Source organism: Pagrus major, chromosome 8 (genome assembly GCF_040436345.1).
Source record: "Pagrus major chromosome 8, Pma_NU_1.0".
NCBI lineage: Eukaryota > Metazoa > Chordata > Actinopteri > Spariformes > Sparidae > Pagrus > Pagrus major.
In genome coordinates this window covers 30,011,732-30,034,088 of record NC_133222.1, presented here as the reverse complement: position 1 = coordinate 30,034,088, position 22,357 = coordinate 30,011,732, and the positions used below count along the sequence as shown (strand labels likewise).

At 44.5% G+C, this 22,357-nt stretch overlaps 1 protein-coding gene across 1 annotated transcript in view; it reads right to left on the bottom strand.

The window, feature by feature from the left end:
• hipk2 (homeodomain interacting protein kinase 2) overlaps nt 1-19,638 on the bottom strand; it is a 70,690-nt gene extending 51,052 nt beyond the window's left edge. The window contains exons 1-2 of the mRNA XM_073471455.1: nt 19,305-19,638; nt 695-1,874 (exon numbers count right to left, since the gene is read on the bottom strand). Coding sequence (XP_073327556.1) covers nt 695-1,874; nt 19,305-19,323 — 1,199 coding nt within the window. The 5' untranslated portion in view covers nt 19,324-19,638. The remainder of the gene's footprint in view (nt 1-694; nt 1,875-19,304) is intronic.
• Between the last annotated feature and the right edge of the window lie 2,719 nt (nt 19,639-22,357).

Below are 22,357 nucleotides of genomic sequence, written 5' to 3'. Positions count from 1 at the left end.
CCATGGTGATGGGGGGCTGAGGGTACAGGGGCCTGGGGGAGCAGAGGGGTGAATAGAAGCCTGTGGGCAGGCTGCCACCCCACATGATTGGTGCCTTTCTTGAATGAGGGAGTTTCTCTGAGATCTTTTCAATAAAACTCTACTGAACAACAGAAGAAAACTTCTTCCCCTAAAACTCTCAGTGACACTGACAAACATGTCATTGCGTTGAATATTTCCTGTGGTCTGCTGTGTCTTCACCAGAGCTCCATCAAGTTGTCAGGCCTTTGATAATCTTCAAAGTGACACTTAAACATGCTTGTTTTATCACATTAACCACAATAATCAGCAAGCCTTTCTAGGCCTATTTACTCTCCTATCCCACATCAAAATGGGGGTTAACTACAGGGGTAAACAAGCCAACAGGAAAGGCAGAATTGGAGTAAAGAGAGAGAACTTCAGCAGCTGCTTTTCAAGCTGGCAGCAAATGTGGGTGTTTGGCCAAATAATCAGCTCAACCGGGAAAACATTCCGATAAAAGCAGGGATAAATCAAACAAGATGCAGAAAGCACAATGATCATCCAAACAGCAACAAGCACAGGGACACGTCTCTTTCTCTTTGTGCCATTTCCTCTTTGCATCTGCAGTTTTACATAAAATGCCTCAATCAAGATCTTCATAACAATTTCATAGCAATTATTTCAAAATGCTTACCTGTAGTATCTGGACTGTAGATAAGTGGAGCAGACTGCTTTGGACACATGGCTGGCTGAGCCAAAGTCAATGACTTTGACCCTGTAGGGCTGTCGAGACGGGTCCACGAGCATGATGTTCTCAGGCTTCAGGTCAGCGTGGATCAGCCCCAGACTCTTCAGTTTCATTAGCGCTGTGGCCACTTGCTGCAGCACGGGTCTGATGTATTTGAGCGGCAGAGGGCTGAACTTGTTCTGCTTGAGGAAGTCGTACAGGTTCTGCTCCAGCATCTCAAATACCAGGCACGTGTGGTTCTTGTGCTGGAAGCACTCATAGGCCCTCACAAAGTTGTAGTCGTCCGCACTCTCCGTGCTGAGCCGCGCCAGGATGCTGACCTCGATCTGACCCTGCCGTGCGTACGACGGGTGGTTTTTTAAGATCTTGATCGCCACGATCTCGTTGGTGCCCCTCTTCCAGCATTTAACCACCTGTCCAAAGGTTCCTCGCCCTAAGAATTCCAGCACTTCGTAGGTGTTGGTCATGGAGCAGAGCACCTCGTGTTGCACCAGCTGGTAATCCCCCTCGCTGTTGGAGCCACTGTTTTTGGATGTTGCCGTGGAGGTAGCGGTGGCCACTGTAGCCACCGTGGCTCCACTGGCTGCTCCGTTCTGGATCATCGGTGGGCCGTGCTCCTCAATGATCTGCACACTGCTGTTGTTGTCAAGCTCCTCACTCTTGCGTTTAAGCCCGCATCGCTGGTAGGTATCCAGGAGACTGACCGTGCTGCGGCGCGTCAGGTTGTGAACGCCGACCCCGCCACCCAAACCACTGCCGCCGCCGCCACCTCCACCACCACTGCTGTTGCTGCTGCTGCCTCCACCCCCGCTGCCCAGCAGAGACCCCACAGCCCCCGAAGTGCTGCTGGCTGAGGCGACCACGATGTGGCCCGCGCTGGCTGGGAAGATGAGTGCCTGCTCGTAGGGCAGGGTGGAGCTGGCGACCTGCAGGGAGCTGTTGATGCCTAGGGGGCCACTGGCGGCCGACAAGTTCTTGCTGCTGTTGTGGCTGTAGACTTTGCTGTGTGTGCCGTACCCTGTCATATCCCAGTTGCAACTCTGCTCCACCTTCAGTTTCTTCACGCTAAAGAAGGCACTTGATTGGAGAGTGTGAGGGGAGAACACTTGCACTTGCGAGGCCATACCTGTGACAAGAGGGGCACAGAGGGGAGGAGTAAAGAGGACAGGAGGGGAATGAAAGGGAGAGGTTAGGAAACTGAGAGTGTCTGAAACACGAGCGGTAGCCAGAAGCTTTAAATAAAGACAGCTTGGGTCAGAGCAGGTCATTAAAACATGAAGCATATAGGCTGATGCGTCAGCATGTTAACCTCTTGAACTCTTTAACATCAATGTAAAGTAACAAGTATTAAATAACCTTCAAAATGTCATTTAGGATTTGTTGCTTCAGCATTAAGATGTACTATCACTACTCATATTCTTTTTTATAAAACGCCAGGGACTTTGTTATTAAAACTGGTGGGAAGGGATTGTTTTTTCAATACAGGGTAATGACATTTTTATACAACATAAATAAAGTCAGAATGTTTAGCAGAAAGATAAGCCGCTTTAGATTGAGCAGTGCTTATGCGAACCCCTGGTTCATGCAGAGGAAATGCCATTTCCCCACTGTTCCCATCTGCAGCAAAGTAAATAGGCTGAGTGAATACTAAAAGAATACCCTTTCATGAGACACTCCACAGAGACAGCAGAGCAACACAAAACCGTATACAAAAACAGGACCAAAAAAACGTCTCCAGGAATGATTGCAATTTCCTCCCCACTACACAACCCGGCCCTTGCATTTATTGGTACACAATTACTCAGCTCAGGGAAGGTGGTGGAAGAAATTTTGCTCATGCAACTATGAGAACAGGAGAGGGGCACTGAACTCCCTCTCAACTACAGATCCCGAAGACAACAAAACAAAAGCAAAACTGCAGCGAGGCTGTGCTCTGAACTCCTGGGAACAAGCTGCCTCAGAATAAGCAAAAGCTTCTCCAAGCAAACAACTGCCCAAAAATAGTCCCTTTCTTTATCTCTCTCTTTGCAAACAGGCTTGTTTGTTACATTGCAATGATTATTACAGGAAGATTATTTAAAACTTGTCGTAGCGCTACGTTTAAACAGTTTCCAGTAAAACCCAAATTAGTTTTCTACTAACAAACTAAGAGCTTCCACCTGGCCATACCAGCGCCCACACAATTAGGCCTTGCTGCTGATCGACCGATGCATGAATCAAAGAATGTTTCAGTCACAGCTCCCTCGCACACAAACACTAACGCAATCAGTGCACGCAAACACCCCTTAAACTTTGTTTGCTGCTGGAAAAATTGCTGCTTTTGTGTGTTTTATAGACGTCTTGAAAGCTGGGAAGTGTTGCTCTGTTCAAACATAATTAGAGGCCCATTTCCCTCCAAGATGGGAGGACCTCCATAATTGTGGGCTCTATTCTGCGGACAGAAAGCAGAGAGGAGGGGATACTTTGTCATTATTAGCCCTTTGAGTGGCGATGATGATTAATTCAGTAAGAAGTTGGCAGCTCTCCACTATACTTTGCTTCATTTGTCTTTTTTAACACTACTAACCTCACGTCCTCCTCTTTTTTTTTGTGTGTGTGTGTTTTTTTTTAGCTTCTCTTTGGCCTTGCCTGGACTTACTGCGTGGTCATCTGGTCTTAGCCCTAATGCTGCAGGATTGAAGCTGCAGCGCACATTAGAGGGTTCACTGTAAGCTTGGCGGGCGTTTAGCTGATGTAGCATAGCACCTCCATGCCTCTTTTAATATTTATTTAAGCTTCAGCCATGATATCTGTATACATTCTCTGAATGATAATTAAGATGAGTCTTTTTTTTCTTTCCGCACTTTATGTCCAGTCCTGTAGGTATGGCGGGTCCTGAGAGGTAATGAAGATCGTCCGCTAGGCTATTAGGGGCAAGGCCCTCTGCTAATCACATAAGCCCTGAAGGCCAGATGTCACTCCTTGGATTACCAATTCCTGTGCCTGGACTTTACGCTAAAAATAATTTGAATGATGGGATGCGTCACAGAGTGCCGTCAACAGTGTGTGACAGGATAATCACAGCACAGACTGATGGACACAAAGATGGATGGACAGACACTGGGCTGGCTTGTTCCTCTTATGGAAAATTCCAGCATTACATATCTACCAGCATGATTATGGATAGCTTGGGGTTTTACAAGGCCAGATCGAGGCTATGGCTGCTCTTTGCATTAGCATCACATGAATTCCCTCAACCCCGATCTTAGTCACTCATTGACTCTCTGTCAGTTTTAAGACTGTGGTCAAAGGGTTCACTTGACATTGCCTACATGGTGCAATGAACTGAAGGCCACACATTTCCCTTAAAAGCCTCAAAAATATAACTGACAAAAAATGTTTAAGCAAATTCTTGAAGGAAATTCAGTGCAGCTGGTTTTGCCACAACACTCAAACAGTGTTGACACAAACAGCACCACAGTTTTTAGAGCCCTGTGCCGAACACAGATAAGTAATTAAACGAGCCAAATGTAAGAGGTCAAATGGCTGGAATGTTATCTCATGACAACATACACAAGCAACAATGTGACCAATTATACTTTGTTGGGAAAGCGGCTCTAGTCCTCATGAATCACTCCTCACCCAAACTGAAGTTCAAACATATTTATGATCTACAATCTGCACAACCAAGCCCTCTATACTGTTAACAGAAAAACACACACAGTGCAGAAAAAGACCTTCCATTGAAAATGTGCTATTGAAGTTTATTTGAATTTTTGAACTCAATGCCAAGTGCAAAACTGTAAAGGTCCATTGTTGCACATTTACAATGTTGGAATGCCTTCAGTAGCCAAGGCTTTCCATTTAGCATACCTAAAGGAACGCTGTGTGTGTGTATGCGGGACCACATACTGCAATTAAGCATGCCAGAGAGGCATTTTTCCACTGTTTAGAGGCAGCATGTTGAAATGGTAGTATTCAATGTTTTCAGAGAGATTACTTCTCTGTCAGGGGTTTGTTAATCTTCTTTTTGGGAGGATCAGGGCCGTTCTGCATGCCATGCAAGGGTGAGAGACGGACTGAAAGGGAGGGAAGGAGAATAGAGCGTGGCCACGAGTGGCCCCCACATTCTCGCCTGTGACCTGCTTCTGTTTGCTCTCTTTTATTAAAGCCGTCATTTATTCTCAGCTGACAACATGACAGAGAGTATTGATGAGGACGCCTTTTGACACCACCAAACCTGCCAAGCAGCCCTTTGTAATTACAAATAGTCTTTTAATATAAAACCTGCTTATCATTTGGCTTATTAATACTTGTCCTCAAAGGACAATACAAATCATAATTTAAAACGATTTAAGGTTGGGATTAGAGCCCCACCAATATATCAGTTGACCGGTATTAACCTATCACAGATATATCCGTATTTGCGTATTGGTTGCCTGACATGCAGCAATGTGAAACCTTTCTTTTTAGAGATTATGATACAGAAAATTATCAATATCAAATTTTTTACATCCAAATATTGGTATTAGCAGCTCCCCAAAAATCTGGGATTGGTTGGGCTCTAGTTGTTGAAAAAAAACAGTTGTCTTTTTTTGCACTGTGACGGCAACAAAATTCATCAAATCAGTTTATATATATATGCCAGTCATCACTTGGAAAACTATTCAGAGACAGCGGTCAGGTCTGTCTGGTCGATGTCCCCTGGCCTGGATATATTTGGACTACTTCCTGAAGCCTAATGGCTACCGACAGCAATGGAGCCGCTCTGATGACCCTGTCTCTTAACTGGACATCCCAGGATCTGCAGCACTGGCTGGTGAGGGGGGTTGAGCCAAATCACTGGCTAATAATGACCCGACTTCTGACTGTCTAGACAAAGCATTATCTCACCCTTCGCTGCTGTTTTCATGTGGATTTCAGGGCACTGCCTGCAGCAGCTTCATCCCTTTTCAGAACGTAAGGAAGCTACAGAAAAGATCAAGATATGTGTCTTAGTACTGTAAGGTATCAGGCCACCAAGTCAGCTTCTTCTTCCCTCATTTCAAATTTTGATGAAGGTGGCAGAAAGTGCTGTCGACCATGTTAATCTAACCTCATCAAATCATTCAGTGAGCATCTGTGTTCCCTCCTTCACTCCTTCAAAGACCTATAGAACAACTTTTGGGCACCTGACTCCCCTGTATTTATCTGCTTTTCCTCCCCTAGTCTAGCAGTCAACATCAAGTGCCACACATGGCTTGATTCAGGAGAACCTTAAGTTTCAGCCTGGCTCATTTGAAGTCTCAATTTTAAATTCACATCGTCTGAGAATGAATTTACCAGAATTTTTTTTAAAAATGCCACTCAAAATTTGGTGTATTTTTTGTTACTGTGAACCCAGGCAGAACCTCAGGAAGTTTAGGTTTTAATTTAAAAAGATGTGATTGGATGTTTTAAACTACCATATGTATTTCTCTCTACATCTGACCTTTCCTAAGCAAGTTACAGCCATTTATTTTAATATTATCCGAGGTGTTTTTCAGTGAAAAACAGATGTAATCCTATATTTCACTTACTGACCATATAAATGCATCCAAAAAGGAAGATAGGAAGGTTTTTACATCATAACAGAAAGAAGGCTGGAGCAAAAATGACTTTTTTAAGAGATATATATTATCCCTTGAGCGTGAAGAACAAAAGTAACTTGATACAACTCTTGACTGTCGGCCCAGAAGAAGAAACTACGTGGGTTTCCTTGACGAATCAATGCTGCAGGATGTGATGGCACAATCACGTTCACTCCGAAGCTCCTGAATACCCAAACAAGACATGTGTGGTACCAATGAAAAGCTGAGAAACTCCACGTTACATGGGTTTTTAAAGCATAATGATAAGAATAGAGGTTCAAAAGTTATCAAACATTTTAGATCTTTTAGTGTTAACTGATTTCTCCAGGTTTTCTTTTAATGTATCACCCATCAGTACAGGCAGCTTTAGTTTGAGTGATGCTAAATGCAGATGAGCATCGTGTAACACCTTTAGTGGGAACATTGATAGAGACTTTGGGGTTAAACCGAACAGTAAACGCACCACAGAGGAGGAACATATTGTCCATACAGAGCAGCCTAGTCTTGTGTTCCTGCCTCCTGCCTGAGCTCTGCCCTCAGTGGGGGAGCTACAGCTTGACACTGCATATCTCTCTCTCTCTCACACCCGTGGTCACTATTGACTACCCTGTCTGCTTTTTTAGCTCTCTCATCTCTGCTTATTTATAGAATAATGCATCAGACAAGCTCGCGGGAAGATACTGTCACGCAGGCTGCTCCTCCATCAGCCATTATGCTCATCCTGACCACAGTATCTGACCGGTTTGGGATCGCCACGCCATCGCTTCCAAACACACAGAAGAAGGGGACAAATCTCCAGCATCATGCATATTGACAGCTGTGTGACAGACACTCACAGGACTTCTTCATGGCTTGCAAATCAGCAACACGTCTGCTGTAAATGTGACACTCCCTCAACTCTCCCTTTCCTGGAAGCAAACAGCCAAAGATACAAAATGTTGTGTTGGCTGTGAGATAACACGTTTGGCCAGCACTTGTTCAAACGCACATGCGGATACATGAGCAGGACCAGACACACATGAGGCGCATGCAGCTAAAACACGTTCACGCCGACTGATGTGAAACATAACTCCGGATAAGTTCAAGTTGAAATATTAACACTTCTAATCTAAAGTAAAGCCTGGTCCCACAAGGTAACTGTCAGCAGATAAGGAGGCGGCCATTCACGTTGTGTGGTCATAAAACGGCTGGTGTGAGAAAAAACATTTGGTTTGTTTATACTGCCAGGTCAGCCTAACCAGGCGCTGGACGAAGGGACACAGAACGGATGAGAGGAGCAGAGGGGCTGTAGTTGAGCTGGATTTTTATTAATCAAATCACGAGTGACCAAGGGAGGACCAAGTGACCAAGTGTACAAAGAAGCACAGCAGCTACCAACTTCCTCCCAGCTGAAAGAAAGAAAGAAAGAAAGAAAGAAAGAAAGAAAGAAAGAAAGAAAGAAAGAAAGAAAGAAAGTGGCCTTGCTGCAGAAGTAAGACACTGAATATGGGACAGATAAGAAACTATATTTGCTCTGTGTGGCAGCATAAAATAAGAAGGCGGGGACTGAAACGTGCTAGACCATAAACCAATGCCACCTGTTAACTCAGGGCTTGGCTGCACTACCATTGACATCCACTGTACGCATCAAGCCGTGCCGCTAACAGCGCAGGGCCATGCAGGGACACGGGTGTACCTGATAAGCAGCCGTTCGCCAGAAAGCTTATCATTTAAACGCAGCAAGAAACGCCCCACCACACCACACTTCCTCTTATGTCATTTGTATCAACAATGACAGCTGGACACAATGTACCATAATGAGATCAACATATGAGAACTGCAGGCAAGAAGCAGAAAACAATGGGGGGGGGGGGACGCACAGATGAGTAAAATCACGTGGGAGAAAACACTGTACAGTACAATGGTAAATTGATTAGAGAGGGGCCTGTGCCGTATGGATTTTGTTGTGTGCTGATTGTGCTGCCCTATAGTAGAGAAAGTATAAGGTTTGAGCGTGAATGGACGGCCTTGTGCGCTTCTCTTGCATAGGTTTGGAAGTGCAGGGAGGACAAAAGCCAGTGATATGCAAAGACGAAATACCAGCGGCGCTGATGACACACATGCCTGCATACACAAACTGAAAGAGAAGCCATGTTCCTGTTAGCTATCAACATGGTAGTCATTATTCATCCTAACGTTCAACAAAAGGCCAAGAGGAGATGAGGTTTGTAAAGGAACCTTTGAGAGATGGATGGAGACCTTAATTCTATTTCTAAAGGGTCTTCCTGGACACGCAGATTGAATTATATTGTCAGACAAAAACAATCAATTGACAGAGAAAAAAAAAAGATTTCCATTTAGTATGCATGGGTTGTCTTGTATATTCTGAACAGGCATTTACTCTGTGAAGATTTGAACTGTATTAACATGCAAAGTGTTAAATGAGTATTACTGGAATATGAGCACTACTTAAGGTTATTAAACTAATGATTTCAACTCTGCAAAGTGAGAATGAGAGAGTCAAACAGTGGCAGACAGTAGAAAACCTTAAAGCAATGACGGAGACAGTTGGAGGGAGCGCTGCCTTGGCCAGACGGCATCATCGCTCCACCCTACCACCCTGCCCTGTCCCATGGAACAGACGCCTAAGACTTGGTTTTTGGGTGTGCTCTCGAGCTCAGGAGTCAAAGTCTACTGCTGCATTAATATCCAACAGCTGCAATAATGCCTGTCCTACTCGCTACGCCCATCTCCGCCACCAAGGATGCACTGAGCACCACAGGAGCAGCTCCCTGCATGTGTGCACAAGATGTGTATGCACACAGACATCCCTAGATGACATAGATGCCTGTGTGCCACACGTGTTTGTTTGTGCGTCTGACTTGACTTTTGGTGCTTCTTAAGACTCCCTCAACTATTTGTCAAACCTCGAGTATCTTAGCTATGTGTTAATGACAAGCATGGACGCACCACCCCAAACACACAGGCACACCTAGAGGGATTAATCAGGTGCCCCACCCCCTTCGAAACCCTTCACTGAACCCAGAGAGGAACCAGTCGAACCTGACTGGGCACCAGAGGACCAATCACACACAGGCACGATCAGCACTTCCTGTATTTACAAAACACAGCTATTTTCAAACTGATATGATAGAGATATCCAGCCTGATTTAAAAAATACAAAAAAAAACAAAAGAGGAACGCGTTACTTGGAAAATAGGTGCTTTGCAGATTTCTTATTTTGCATCACTGCAGCTGGTACGAAACTTCTGAAATCTGGCCGTTACTTTCAGCTCTCAGTTGCTTACAAGTCCTCAACTTGAAACCGGGATGGTGGAGGGTGTTTTTGATGCTAGTGCTTGTAGCCCACTTTTTACTGCCTCAAACACGGCAGACACAGGAAGAAACAAAACTTCTGCCCATCTCACATCAGAGCTCTTTATAACCCTCCACATGTGGTCGGCCTTCTGCTCCCTCGTCTCCCCCGGTATATCCTCCACCTCCCCTCCCATGCTCTCTGGATGGTGCACATGCCTCCCCAGGCGACAAGAGTGTGTGATATTTCAGCGGGGGGTGTGACGCTGCTGCCTGGGGCCTATTAGGGCCACAGATCAAACTAATTTTTACTACAAATGCCTTTTTCCACCTCTCAAATGCCTCAACATGCACACCTGCCTTCATGCCGCAGGTTCCATATGAACGCTCAATAAATTGTTTTAATCTCCTAATCTCCCTTCATCTTCTTCTTTTTAACCCTCTCTCCCTCTGCCGCTTCTCTCATTCTCTCTGTCTTTGACAAAGTAAGGAGGCCCACCACTGCCACGCTATATATTCAAACAGCTTTTAAAAGATTATGGCACACACACAGACAGAAACACGTGCTCACATACCAATTTAGCAAAAGCATATGTGTCCTTAATCCAACTGACAGTGTCTCGTAAACATGGCTGTTGAGTCTTTCTGGCCACAGGGCTGAAGAAATAAATACGGCTGGCCAACTCAGCCCTCTGCGTCTGATTCAGCGTGAAAATCATGGCTTTAGCAGATTATATTTACAGTGTCCTGACAGTCACAAATAGCAAAACCAGGCAGGAAATGGCTCTTCTGACCATCAGTTTAACACCCACATGCTGAGCGGCCGTGCACACATTTTGAATTAGCTTGCATAAACACCTTCAAAAGGAGCACGAGAGTTGTTGCTTCTACAATTATAACCATTATGACATACTTTGTTAGTGGTAAATTACATGAGTAAGAAATAGCAAATTACACGAAACAAGATCCATGTAAGAGAATTTGCCAGTTTGGATTTGTTCCTGTGGTGGTGGTGGTGGTGGACTTATTTCTGAACTCCCAGTTCAGGATAGTAGCTGAGAGGGATTTTAACAGATGGAAAAGATGAGCTGTGGGAAGCCAGTAAATAATGATTCATCATACTGTAAGATGCTTGACTGTGAGTAAAGATAGAAATGCTAGTCGTGTGTTAGCCTAGCTGATGTATTTTTTTCTGCCCAGGCTATTAAAGCACTGAAAGGATCTGAATGAGGTCCATGTTACTGAGATGGATGCCACTTAATGCTGCCATGTTTGTGCCCAAATGTCTTGAAGTTTTACGCTCATGATCGCAGAGCTCCTCCTCCGTCTCACAGAGGCCTAATGAGGTAAAAACAGCTCGCCTGGCCTGAACAGCTCTGGAGCAGTGAAGGAAAGAGAACAGGTCCTCGCTGCTAAAGGTCATTTTTTGGCCTTTGTCTGGGCCAGCTTCTCTAAAAGTGATGGAGGGGCGGGAGCATGTTTGTGTGTGTGTTAGCAGCTGCTGGGCTCTGTCAGGGGATCTGAAGAGACGGGCGCCTCACCGGACAGCGCTGATCCCAGATGTAAGACAGGTTAAAGGAGAGGAGCGGGGTGAGATCCACGACCCCCAACACACCACCACCACTGAAATCCCTCTAAGTCCAGTGACCCCCCCCCCCAACTCCTTAACCAACTGCCAACCCCCCCTCCCCAAGCGCCCCTGACCTCAGGCAGTGCCCCGGAGCCCCGCAGGCCCCCAGAAGAGGGTATTCATCTCTTCACCCCAGCTCCACTGCCTCCCTCCCTCCCTCCCTCCCTTTTCTACCTTACTTCTTGGATCTTTGTCACTCCCAATCTCTCTGCCATTCTGCCTCTCACTCTCTGTCTCTCAGGCTGAATGAAGGGGTCAGTTCAAAAGGCTGCCAGGCAGAGAGCTGCTGGCTGGTCATGATGTGCCTGAGGCTTTGAAGTGAGGAGTGGATCTAAAAGGTGTTCAGCATGATTCTTATGCTGCACCATAAACACCAGAAACATAAACAGGTACTGCAATTGCTCTTCTTTGTAGTTAAGTTTACCATTGATGCATGCTTTATAATAATAAACACTTCCACAGGGATAAATGTTGCTATTGATTCTGTTTTGTGACCACAAATATTTTTCAAAGATATGCACAAAGTTTCTATTGTAAATCTACTAAAATAAAATGGCAGCACTGTATTCCCTCTCGGCCTGAAACGGCCTGTTTTAGCTCCTGTCTCTTTAAGGGCCCCCCCTCCTCCTGAATACCCAGTCTCCTCTGATTGGTCAGCTCACACATGCCTGAGCCAATACCACTACGACAACAGAGCAGCTGTGCTGAGTCAATGCTAATGCGCCAAACTAGTCACTAGGTATATATTATTCAAATGCATGACATGGTGACGTAGTGTGATGTCACAAAGTCACAGAATTAAAGGTGGGACGACTGACGAGGCATTTCAGGAGCAGTGTTTTCTGTAGGAGAGAGGAGCTTCTGTTGGTGCTGACTTTTACCTTTTCAACTCTCAAGACCTTTTAAATGCACAAGAACCATATTAAAAACTGAAGGAAATGAAAAAAACAAAAAAGACATAATAGGTCTCCTTTAATAAAAAAGTTCAAACTGCCTTTAAACAACCATAACGATTCATTTATGTTAAAACTGAATGTTACTAAATGACTACAGAGGAGTTCATGCAGCAGTGCGGAAATATTTCTTACAGTTAGGACTTTGCTCATGTCAGCACTGGAGCGGTATTAGAGGAGCCACAGGATTGTCTAATTGAATCAATGACTTTTTAACTTCTCTCCCTTTCTACGTTATCCCTTAAAAGCTCATAAAAGCAGCCTTCAGCAGCAACACGGAAATCATTCTCTGACTTGGTGCTGAAACTATCAAACTAAATCAAAACAAGCATTCGCACGCTCAAATCAGTGCAAAAATCTTTCTACATAATTCTTAAAACCTCAGTGATTTCTATCAGCACATTTTGTCACTTGCACCTCTTGCTCCTTTTGATGTGTGACTTGTTTTTTTACTGTTTTGTGGTGATTTTTCACAGGTAATATCTGAGAGAATCCCCGATCTGAACCGCATTAAGAAAAAAAGGCATCAATTGAGAGGGAGAGGTGCCTATATCTGTGACAGTGACAGTGACATTTTGTTTCCATTTCTGGTTTCATCACAGCCGCTTCCATGGTAATAGAATAATGAGAATCATGCAGCATTTATAGAAAAAGAGAGAAAAATGGTAACAGATTGAATAAGAAGATGAGAAGTAGAGAATGTTTGTATGTGAAAATGAATGTGAGAGCAAACATGGCTCAAAATAAGCGAGCAGAGGAGAAGGAAGGGGCTAAAGCTGCTCAATTCCATGCCTGTTGACTCTTTTGACTAGCCTAGTCCTCGTCTATGCTGCCTCCTTTCTCTGGTCCGTGCCTTTTGCCTCCTGGCTCTGGACAGAAATGGGCTTGAGCGCTCGTCTGAGCTTTGAAGTCCTTTGGTTATCAGCCAAGCGTGGCGCTGTACCTGCAGCCATCTGTGAAGGGGCCGCCAGCAGCCACCCACCGCTCCACTTCCCTTCCATGACCGAGAAGGGCCGGAGCCAGCAGTGGTGATGGGGCTGGTGGCGGCACTTAGTCCACATTGGCTGGCCGCACATGTGTCAGTGAACACTGGAGCATATAAACCCCTAAAAATTCCAACCTCAGTGGCCTAATATTACTATGTAATCCAGTCCTTTTCTGCTCATTTCAATATCTGCCTGTAAACTCTCCCGCTCTCCCTCTTTATCCTCACCCATCCTCCCACCACGAGGAGGAAAATCATGGAGGTTATGAAAGGCTTGATTAAAAACTCCAAACCATTTTTCACTCTGCGCCTCGTGTAATATGAAGGGACGTTTAGGATCTTTTGTTTAAATGAAGTGGCGGTGAGAGTGGTAGTTGCCCTCACCATCCAGCTGTAGTACCTTACATCATCGCTGTTGTATTTGCGCCGCATTATCCGAGGCTTTGATCAACTTTTTTTTTACTCGCTTCGTGTGACATGTCAAGTTGACAGTCAGCAGGAGAAGCAGCAGCTCTTAACCAACATGTGTGCGATGTCGACCGGACTGGTACGGGGGGGGGGGCCTTATCACAAACAATAGGATTAAAACCTGGTGTAGCGTTCACCAAAAACAAGGTTTGGTTTGGGGGGTTAGTGATGGCAATAACACGAGCCAGGAAGGGATTGAGAGGCGGGAAAGGATGGGGGAGTCTGAGGGCTTCAGGGTGGGGGTCATGATTACAGAGAACAAAAAAGCTACAGTAGTTAGACCTCATCTCAGGCCAGCCTCCAATTACACACACACACATACACACACCCACACATACATGGGGGCTTCCAATCTGGCCATCAGGCTGTTGCTGGAGTGTCACATGGGCACCATGTGTGCTGGCCAATGGCCTCTCGGCTTATCAACAAACAGAGCTGGATGGAAGGACAGATAAGAGATAGAGGTGGGGGTGGGGCGGGGAAAAAAACGCGGGGCCGGTGGTGGTGGGGGTGGGTATCGGAGGGGTCATTGGCAGATGATGATTACAAAGTGAGCATGCAATCTCCGTCATGTGAGCAAAATGCAGATCACGCTGCTGCACTGTGTCATAAATTCACATATGTATATATAAATAAAAACGACTTGACACTTTCAGCATATAAAGTGCTCTTTACGCTGGAGGAATCCCTGTGTAATTACCGCTTAACAGGCCCGAGTTAACAAAAGGCTTCATTCAGTCTGTGCTGTGTTGAGAAGCAGTAAAATGTGAACCTTTGTTTGAACAATGGCTCTCGTAGCAGATCAAAGCATTGGATGTGTCATAAGGTGTGGAGAGTCTCGGTAGGCTATCGTGCTTTTAAACAGATGCTACTCTCATCCTCGCTGTAGAGCATGAGGAGGTTATTTAAATTTAAGATGGACATTTGTCTATTTTTTCCTCTCGTGCTGAACCTCGAATACAAGGAGGTGAACATTTTTAAGGTAATATGGCATCCCAGGGAGAAGCAGAAAAGTGTTTCTAAAAAACTACAAATCTATCCAGAGGATAAATGATCCATTCAGCTCTTACAAATAATTAAATACTACGTGTTGTGTGTTTCAAGTCTTTTTCAAGCAATCAAGGGGACTCTGGAATGCGTTTTATACAATCACATAAGAAATAATTAAATTTCTGCCACTATGGGTGAGTCTCAATCAAAACAAAACAAACACCTGAGTAGCGTGGGATCATGAGAGTTGTTGTCTCAATTGCTGATGAAAATCTATCGACCTGACTCAGGCAGAAATGTTTACGGACAGGTAACATTTTAATATTTTATTCACATTACGTTTAGTCACGCTCCTTCCTCACTCTCTGACCCTCTCCCAGAAGTTAAAGCGACAGGCGACCAATTGAAACGCTCGTTGAAACGACTTCTCTGTGTTTCAACATTGTTGTAAACATTTCGATAATGTACATACACAACTCAACAAAAAAATATATAACAGAAGTCTAGTAATTTTTTGACATTTTAATGCAGAAATGTTTCATATCAAATCATTAAATCCAGATAAAACAAAAGGTGTTTAACATTTACATTATGGGTCGGTAAGTAAAGCAACTGCAAGACGCCTGGTACACCAGCTTCCTCCTTAACAGAGCCTGGAGTCGTTACACTGCTAGTCAGAGGGAGCCAGAAGCAGCTGTTCCACACAAGCTGACACCATACACAGTGTGAGACAACAGTGCATGGGGAAAAAAAGGCCCTTCACACATGCATGACAACCAACACGGAAATGCCTTGTGTAAGCAGTCGACGGGGTTGAGGCTCCATCTCAGCCAGACCCCCACCTCCCCCTCCCCTTTCCACTTCGATAAAAACGAACTAATGTCAGCAACTGATGTGGTCTCCCGCTTCAAGGACCTCGGAGCCTGGCTTTCAGAGTCGTTTCCGAGAGAGGTCTGAAACATATGGCAGAAGCACTAAAACAGGAGGCTAACTGAATGAGGAGAAAATGAGAAATGCAAAGTCCCACTTGCATCTCAACTGAATTTCCTCCCTCCAGAGATAAAAAAAAAAAGTCGAGCCCAGAGAAGAATGATGTGCTGGAGTAGTGGAGGCAGTTTTACTCCAGAGAAATTTGCCAGAAAAGAGTATATGAAAAGTTGAGCCTGTTGAAATAGCCAGACGTATTCTGCTCATATTCAGGACTGGGCCTCCTCTGTCAGACTGGCCTCCACTAACCTGTCATTTCAATTCAGGCTGAGCCCCCCCGCCCCTCTCCCCCAATTCTGTTTCCAAAACCCTCAGATCACACCTGTGAACTATTTCAGCACATCAGAGAGCTCACATATTCCCCCCGTCTTCGACTGAGAGCTCCACACACACACACACACACACACACACACAACTCGTCTCACATAAAACTCACATCCTATCTCCCTTCAAAGCTCCGGCTTCTTCTTCTACTAAATGCTTCAACAAATCAATAGCGCGAAGAATCCCCCAACACTGGATTTCACTTCCTTTCCAGATAGGAAGCTTTGAATAATGCAAAAGTGATACTTGTAAAGACAGCTTATCCATTTTCATAACCCTCTCTGAGCGAAAGCCGCCTCACAAACAAGTCAGAAGGTTATGCATCGGGTCAACACACAGATCAAAATGGCCACTGAGTGAAAGTGGAAAACAAGAGATAAACATTCACAATGGCACCTACAAGGGTTTTCTGAGTGATGACCGCTCTTTCCTGTGAGCTATTTGAGTGCAACTAATCACTCCATCTCTTGCCCCCCTCCCCAGGCCTGTCTACTTCTAAACTGTGGACAGTGAAGAGCTAAACACACCACCACTCTTGTCACAACACTCAGGAAGAGAGACCCTCCTCGGTTCCCCCTGACCCCGCGGCCCATAAAGGCCCCGAGGGTTCTTCCTGCAATTCTAATCAAAGTTAAAAAAGCTGCAACCTTGGACTCTCAGCTCGGGTCGTGGCCCGTGAGGAAGATATCAATCAAGCCGCTCCAAACAAGCGTGAGGGGAAGAGGGAGGGAGGCAGAGAGAAAGTTGAAGTCTGGCTCTCGGTGTCCTTCTGTCCTCGGAGTAACTTCCCCTCATTCCCCATACCTGGAAACCACAAGGTAATTCAAAGGCGCATTAACACATAATGGCCGTGTGGATGGATAAAACATTAATCTGCCTGTGATGCTGCAGCGCCTGTCACCACCATCATCATCATCATCATCATCAGCCTCTGAGTCATACTCTGTACATTTTTCCAGGCAGGAGTGAATGAATCCTCTCTGGAGTCGTACTGGTTGACCTGCGAACGAAGCTGCCTTCCTGCCCGGCCGGTGCCCAGCTCCGCAGCTGTCTAATCCCCTCCCAGGCTCTGCCCTACAAATGGGCGAAGGCACATGTGTACGCACTCATGCACAGATAGGGACATGTGCACACGCAGGCATGAGCATGCCACAACGGCCATACCTAGCCAGGGAAGAGGACAGACAGGGGGATTGGCGGTGTCTGAATATTATCTTTTCCACAGCTGGGGGCTGCTGGAGCTGCTCTGTTCATCAGACATCCATCAAGGTGTCAGTTTGGGTTATGAGACTGAGCTCCCAGGGTGATCAGACTGCTGCCCTGGCTGCCAGCAGGCCCGCCTGATGGCCTTCTGTCTGGGCCAAGCAGGACCAAAGGCAAACACGTACAAAAAAGGGAAAAAGCATAACCAACATGGACACAAACTGACACAAGCTGACCACTTACTCAACCGATAATAATCCTCATCCTAATGACTGATTATGAAAGAGAAATCAAGTTCAGCAAACAAAAGCAAACCTCTTTTTTAAACAGCAAACTTTAACCCATCATGGGAAGTAGTTAATCATATAGATTTAAGTTGTTATTTGCCCTCCAGCTAAGGGTGAGTAATCACCATAATAACCCCCCAGCACAAAATTTCCACCAGAGACTTTGGTCATTTCCATGACTGCTCCACATAACAGCCCTCTCCAACACTGAGGAGGACAGGCAAGGTAATTAATTCCCCCTGCCGCCTCTTTCTCTTCCCTTCTCCTCCTCTTCGCGGTGAAGGGAAAAGCCGGGGAATGTAATTTACACTAATTACCTTTTGCATAGGAGTCTCATTTCAACTTTCCTTTTCATGTTGAAACGCCATAGTCTCGGGCTATATGCCTCTGAGCCTCACCGCCCCTAATGAACAATCACCACAGTGCTCCTATAGTGACACAAGAGCACTGAGTGATGAGTTTACAGCAATGCTGCTGATTATCTTCAACAGCAGCTTTTCTACAGAACGCACATATTCCTACCAGAAGCCACTTTTGCGAGAGATATTTCAATAATGTCACTTAATTATGACTTTTCAACAGTTCTTTCTCTTAATGGTGATTTGGACTGGAGAAGAAGGGCTTCCCTTTCACACCACCAGAGGGACTAGAGAGTAGGCAGGATGATATTAAGCATGAGGCTGCTCAAAAATAAATATTGGAAACAGGAAGGGTCAGCATTTGCTTTGTGTTGCTATTCACTTTATATAAGCTTCCACTCAGCATGTGTCCTTTACACTTTCACAGGTTATTTCTCCTCAGCATCTGTGCCAGGCAGCATACTACTTCTGCCTGATGCATTACTACAGCTGAATGAAACCAGAATGTAGCACACACACGCATGCAGTTTTTATCACACTATTGCCTCTGTTTGTATCATACTATTTCATCTGTTGGTATAATTTGTGTAGTTGCATGAATCATGCACAGACACCCCCCTCCTCCCGATCATGCACGGATTATAATGGGCCGATTGCGTTGGTTTACATTTATAACCCACCTTGCAACGACATTGCAAAGCAAACACACCGCCCGTGCGTGAATTACTCTCTTAGAATAACAAAACAATAATAACAACAATAAAAAAAAATTTATAAATAAACTGCATGACAGCGAACAATTTGGGGAAGCATGCGGGGCTGCATCCTCTCAATTGGATTAGTCACAGCTACAATGCTGCAGCGATAGCGAATCTGCTGTATTTAAGCTCGCCTCTGGTTCCCGGAAGAAAAAGAAAAACACAATTCACAGGCTCTGAAACACGCAAAGTCAGTCAGCTTCAAAGACTGGCGTGAAATAATTAGAGATGAGAGGAGGAATGATAGAGAAGGGGATACGAGAGGCGAGACTCGGACCGATCGGTCTCCGACCTTTTCCTCCATCCCCTCTCCTGGATTTTAGCAGAGCTATCATTTCCAGCAGGGACACAACACAACAGTCCCAGGTGTCTGGACACATGCAGGCTGCTGTGTGTCAAACATATGCCTGTCTCCTGAGCTCACTCGGGAGGGTTTGCAGCCCCCTTTTCCAGCGCTATCTGACACTGGCTGCTCAGTCGTATTGACTCATAATAACGCTGTTCTGTAAGTGGACGCGCAGAGCTGTAGCTGCAGAGGAGACTTACGTTTGCTCCAGGAAACATAAAGTAAATATATGCTGAATGATCCTGAGTGAAAAGAGGAGAGGGTGCAACGCATCTGCCTCCGTATCAGCCGCAATTCAATTGTATCACAATTGATACAGTGGCAGGCAGAGAGAGAGGGACTGAGGAGGAAAAAAAGACAGCACATTTCCCAAACCCGTCTTACCTTCGTATACAGGGGCCATCGGTGCAAGGATTTCTGTTATTCATGGCAAAAAATAAAGCGAGATTTCTGTTCAAAACTCAATGAAAATCTGCCATCTTGAAACACTGATGAGAGTGTCGCCGCGGTCTCCTGCATTACTGGCCCAGTTCATTAGTGAGGAAAATGCTCATAATTCATATCCAGGCGTTTCCAAACGGAGGCTCCGACGCGAGGGAAGCGACAGAGGAGAGGCTGAGCGGCTCTAATCCCACCTGCGGCGTCTTTCCCGGGGCTCCGATGATGAGCCGCGATGACAGGTTTCCACTTCAGCTATTGTGCGACATGTCTGTGGAGTGAGGAGTCTCTGCAAAAGTTGCAGTGGTCAGAGCGCAGCGAGTTTGGTGTACAGTGAGAGAGTCGAGCGACGAGCGAGTCGATGGGAGGGAGGGAGGGAGGGAGGCGAGGAGGTGCATCACTCTGGGCTCCGACATACACACATACACACACACACACAAGGAGAAATGATCCTCATCGTTATTATGTTTAAGAGTCAGGTTTTATGACAATAATCTGAATAATGAACAACTATTTAAAGCCTCGGTCAGAAATAAAACTGAAGAAAAAAAAGGTAATTGACTTGATATATATATATTTTGTTATGCTGCGTTGTTCCCTTTTTTCTGCAACTTATTCATTGCTAATAATTATATTTTTTCACCTATGTATTCGAGCCTATTGTTTTCGAAACTTTCATGCCAATAAAGCTTTTTTGAACTGCACTGAATTGAATTTAAATGATCAACAATACTCCAAGCTACCAGGCGAGGCAAGGAGTTCATGTTTTCAAACCCTGATGCAGGCCAAAAGTTTTACATAAGGTGAAGAAATGCATGAGGACAAGATTCAAACACAATCAAGAGCAATTGAATTTCAAAATACAATAAAATAAGATTAAAACATATAAAGTAAATTAAGTAGAAAATATCGATATAGTACATTTATAGTACAGCTAGGCCCTACTTTTATTAATACTACTACTAAAACCGCTCCAGCTATTTCTTATGAAGTAAATTTATTTTGAGATGTAATTAAGATTTTGTGTATTATGTTTATTATTTATGTATGTTCATAGTGTATCACTTTGTAATTAGGCCTGGCATTGCTTATATTTTGTGTTTGAAGTGTACATTGATTTAAAAAAAAAAACACATTGTTTACACGTGATGTAATGTAATAACCTCCGACCACTATTACTAACATTAATCATAATAATGATAACCTAATTATAATTATGATACTTACGAAACAACAACAATAATATTAATCACGTTAATAGCCTCATTAGTGTTATGATGTGGTTACTTGGACGTAATGTGATGACAGCTGTCTGTATTATTCACAGCCGTGCAAAGTGCATCAGGGATCGATGACTCGGCGGTTGTTTGGTCAGGCCTGCGCGAGGCTGGAGCGCTCCTACAGTAGGCTACAGTATGACGACATGAGATTTGCACAGAATGAACTGGAGCGGAATCGGATTACATAGGCTCACACAAATGTGAGTAATCTGTCATTTACCAGCGACCCTAAACTGCACTCGCAGCAATTTGCGCACCAACCTCTAAATTAAACATGTCGATTCAGACATGTGGGCGGCTGTTAATACAGCAGTGCATCAGAGAGGAGCAATTTCACCCTATAGCCAACCAAAGCACACTAACCCCGAAAATACATCTGAAAGCAATGCAGGTCTCTGTGGAAGTGTTTAGATCTAAGACAGAGGCACCAAGTAGTTTTAAATAACCACAAAGTTATATTGTGTGAGTGTGAACAAGCCATCAGTGATGCTCTATCTTCAGCGCATACCGTTCATGTTAAGCCATACAGCTTTGCAAAGAGTTATGCAATTACTCATTCAGTTTAAGTATGTCACACGGCCCTGCACCGCGGCAGCGTCCGAGCGCTGATGTAACTGCAGGATAGGCAGAAAATGAGGTCTTACAGGCCCGCAGGGTGTGCAGACCTGTATTTGTTTGGCATTTAAACAACAAGAAGTGCAATTCTCTCATCAGGAGTGCATCGTTTAGTCATGCTACTTCCCCATATACAAAAACACTATCACATGTTCCTGAAGGGATCTACTGTGTAATGTGAGCATGCTGGAATAATGTAGAAGCCTGTTCAATATCGAGAAGATGCTGAGGTATAGTCTACTACAGTTGAAGCATTAAAGGAGAAGCTCCATCCACAAAGGAAAATTCAGTCATTATCAACTCACTCCTGTGCTGATGGAAAATGTGGGAAGTTTCAGTTTCATAGTAAACAGCAGCATTCTCCTAAACAACTGAGGAAGATGGGAACTTTTAGCTTCTTTTTTTTTAGCCACTGTTTAGCTTTGATTACGAAATTCAAACTCAGAAGTTTAATATTTACAATATTCTTGAGATACTAATACACACTCAGAAGTATTTATTTTTTCCGTAACCGAATAAAAAAAAGCTGTTCTCGGAAGAAAATAAAAAAATTGGCAGGTCCCGCCACATATAAACAAAGTAAAACAGTATGAAATTGTGTTGTCCTTTAAGGTCAGTTTGTTTATTCAATTCATTCAGCCATGAAAATGAAAGGAGTTTGTTTGTTTAGTTTGTCTTCTGATTAAAGTTTCTTCCCCACAACGACATAGTGCACCTTTAAAACATTAAAGAAACACAACTAAAAAGAAACATGAAGTAGCTCCATACAGCTTAATCCAAGTCTCCAAAATCCCTGAGATCCCAAATTGATTTGAAAAGACATTATTTACACTCTTGACAAGCTTTAGCACCAGCCTCAGATGGGGTGTGTGCTAACACTTTTAGCTAAGTAGCTATACTGAAGATTTTGGCTTTAAAAAGGGTGTAAATGACATCTTTTAAATCAATTTTGGAGACTTGAATTACGCTGGACGAGCTGTGTGGAGCAATTTTAGGTGTCTGTTCAGTTGTTATCTCTAATGTTTTAAAACAAGTCCCCATCTACTTCACTTGTTTAGGAGAATCCTTCAACGCTGTTTTGCTGTGAAGCTCTAGAAACGTTTT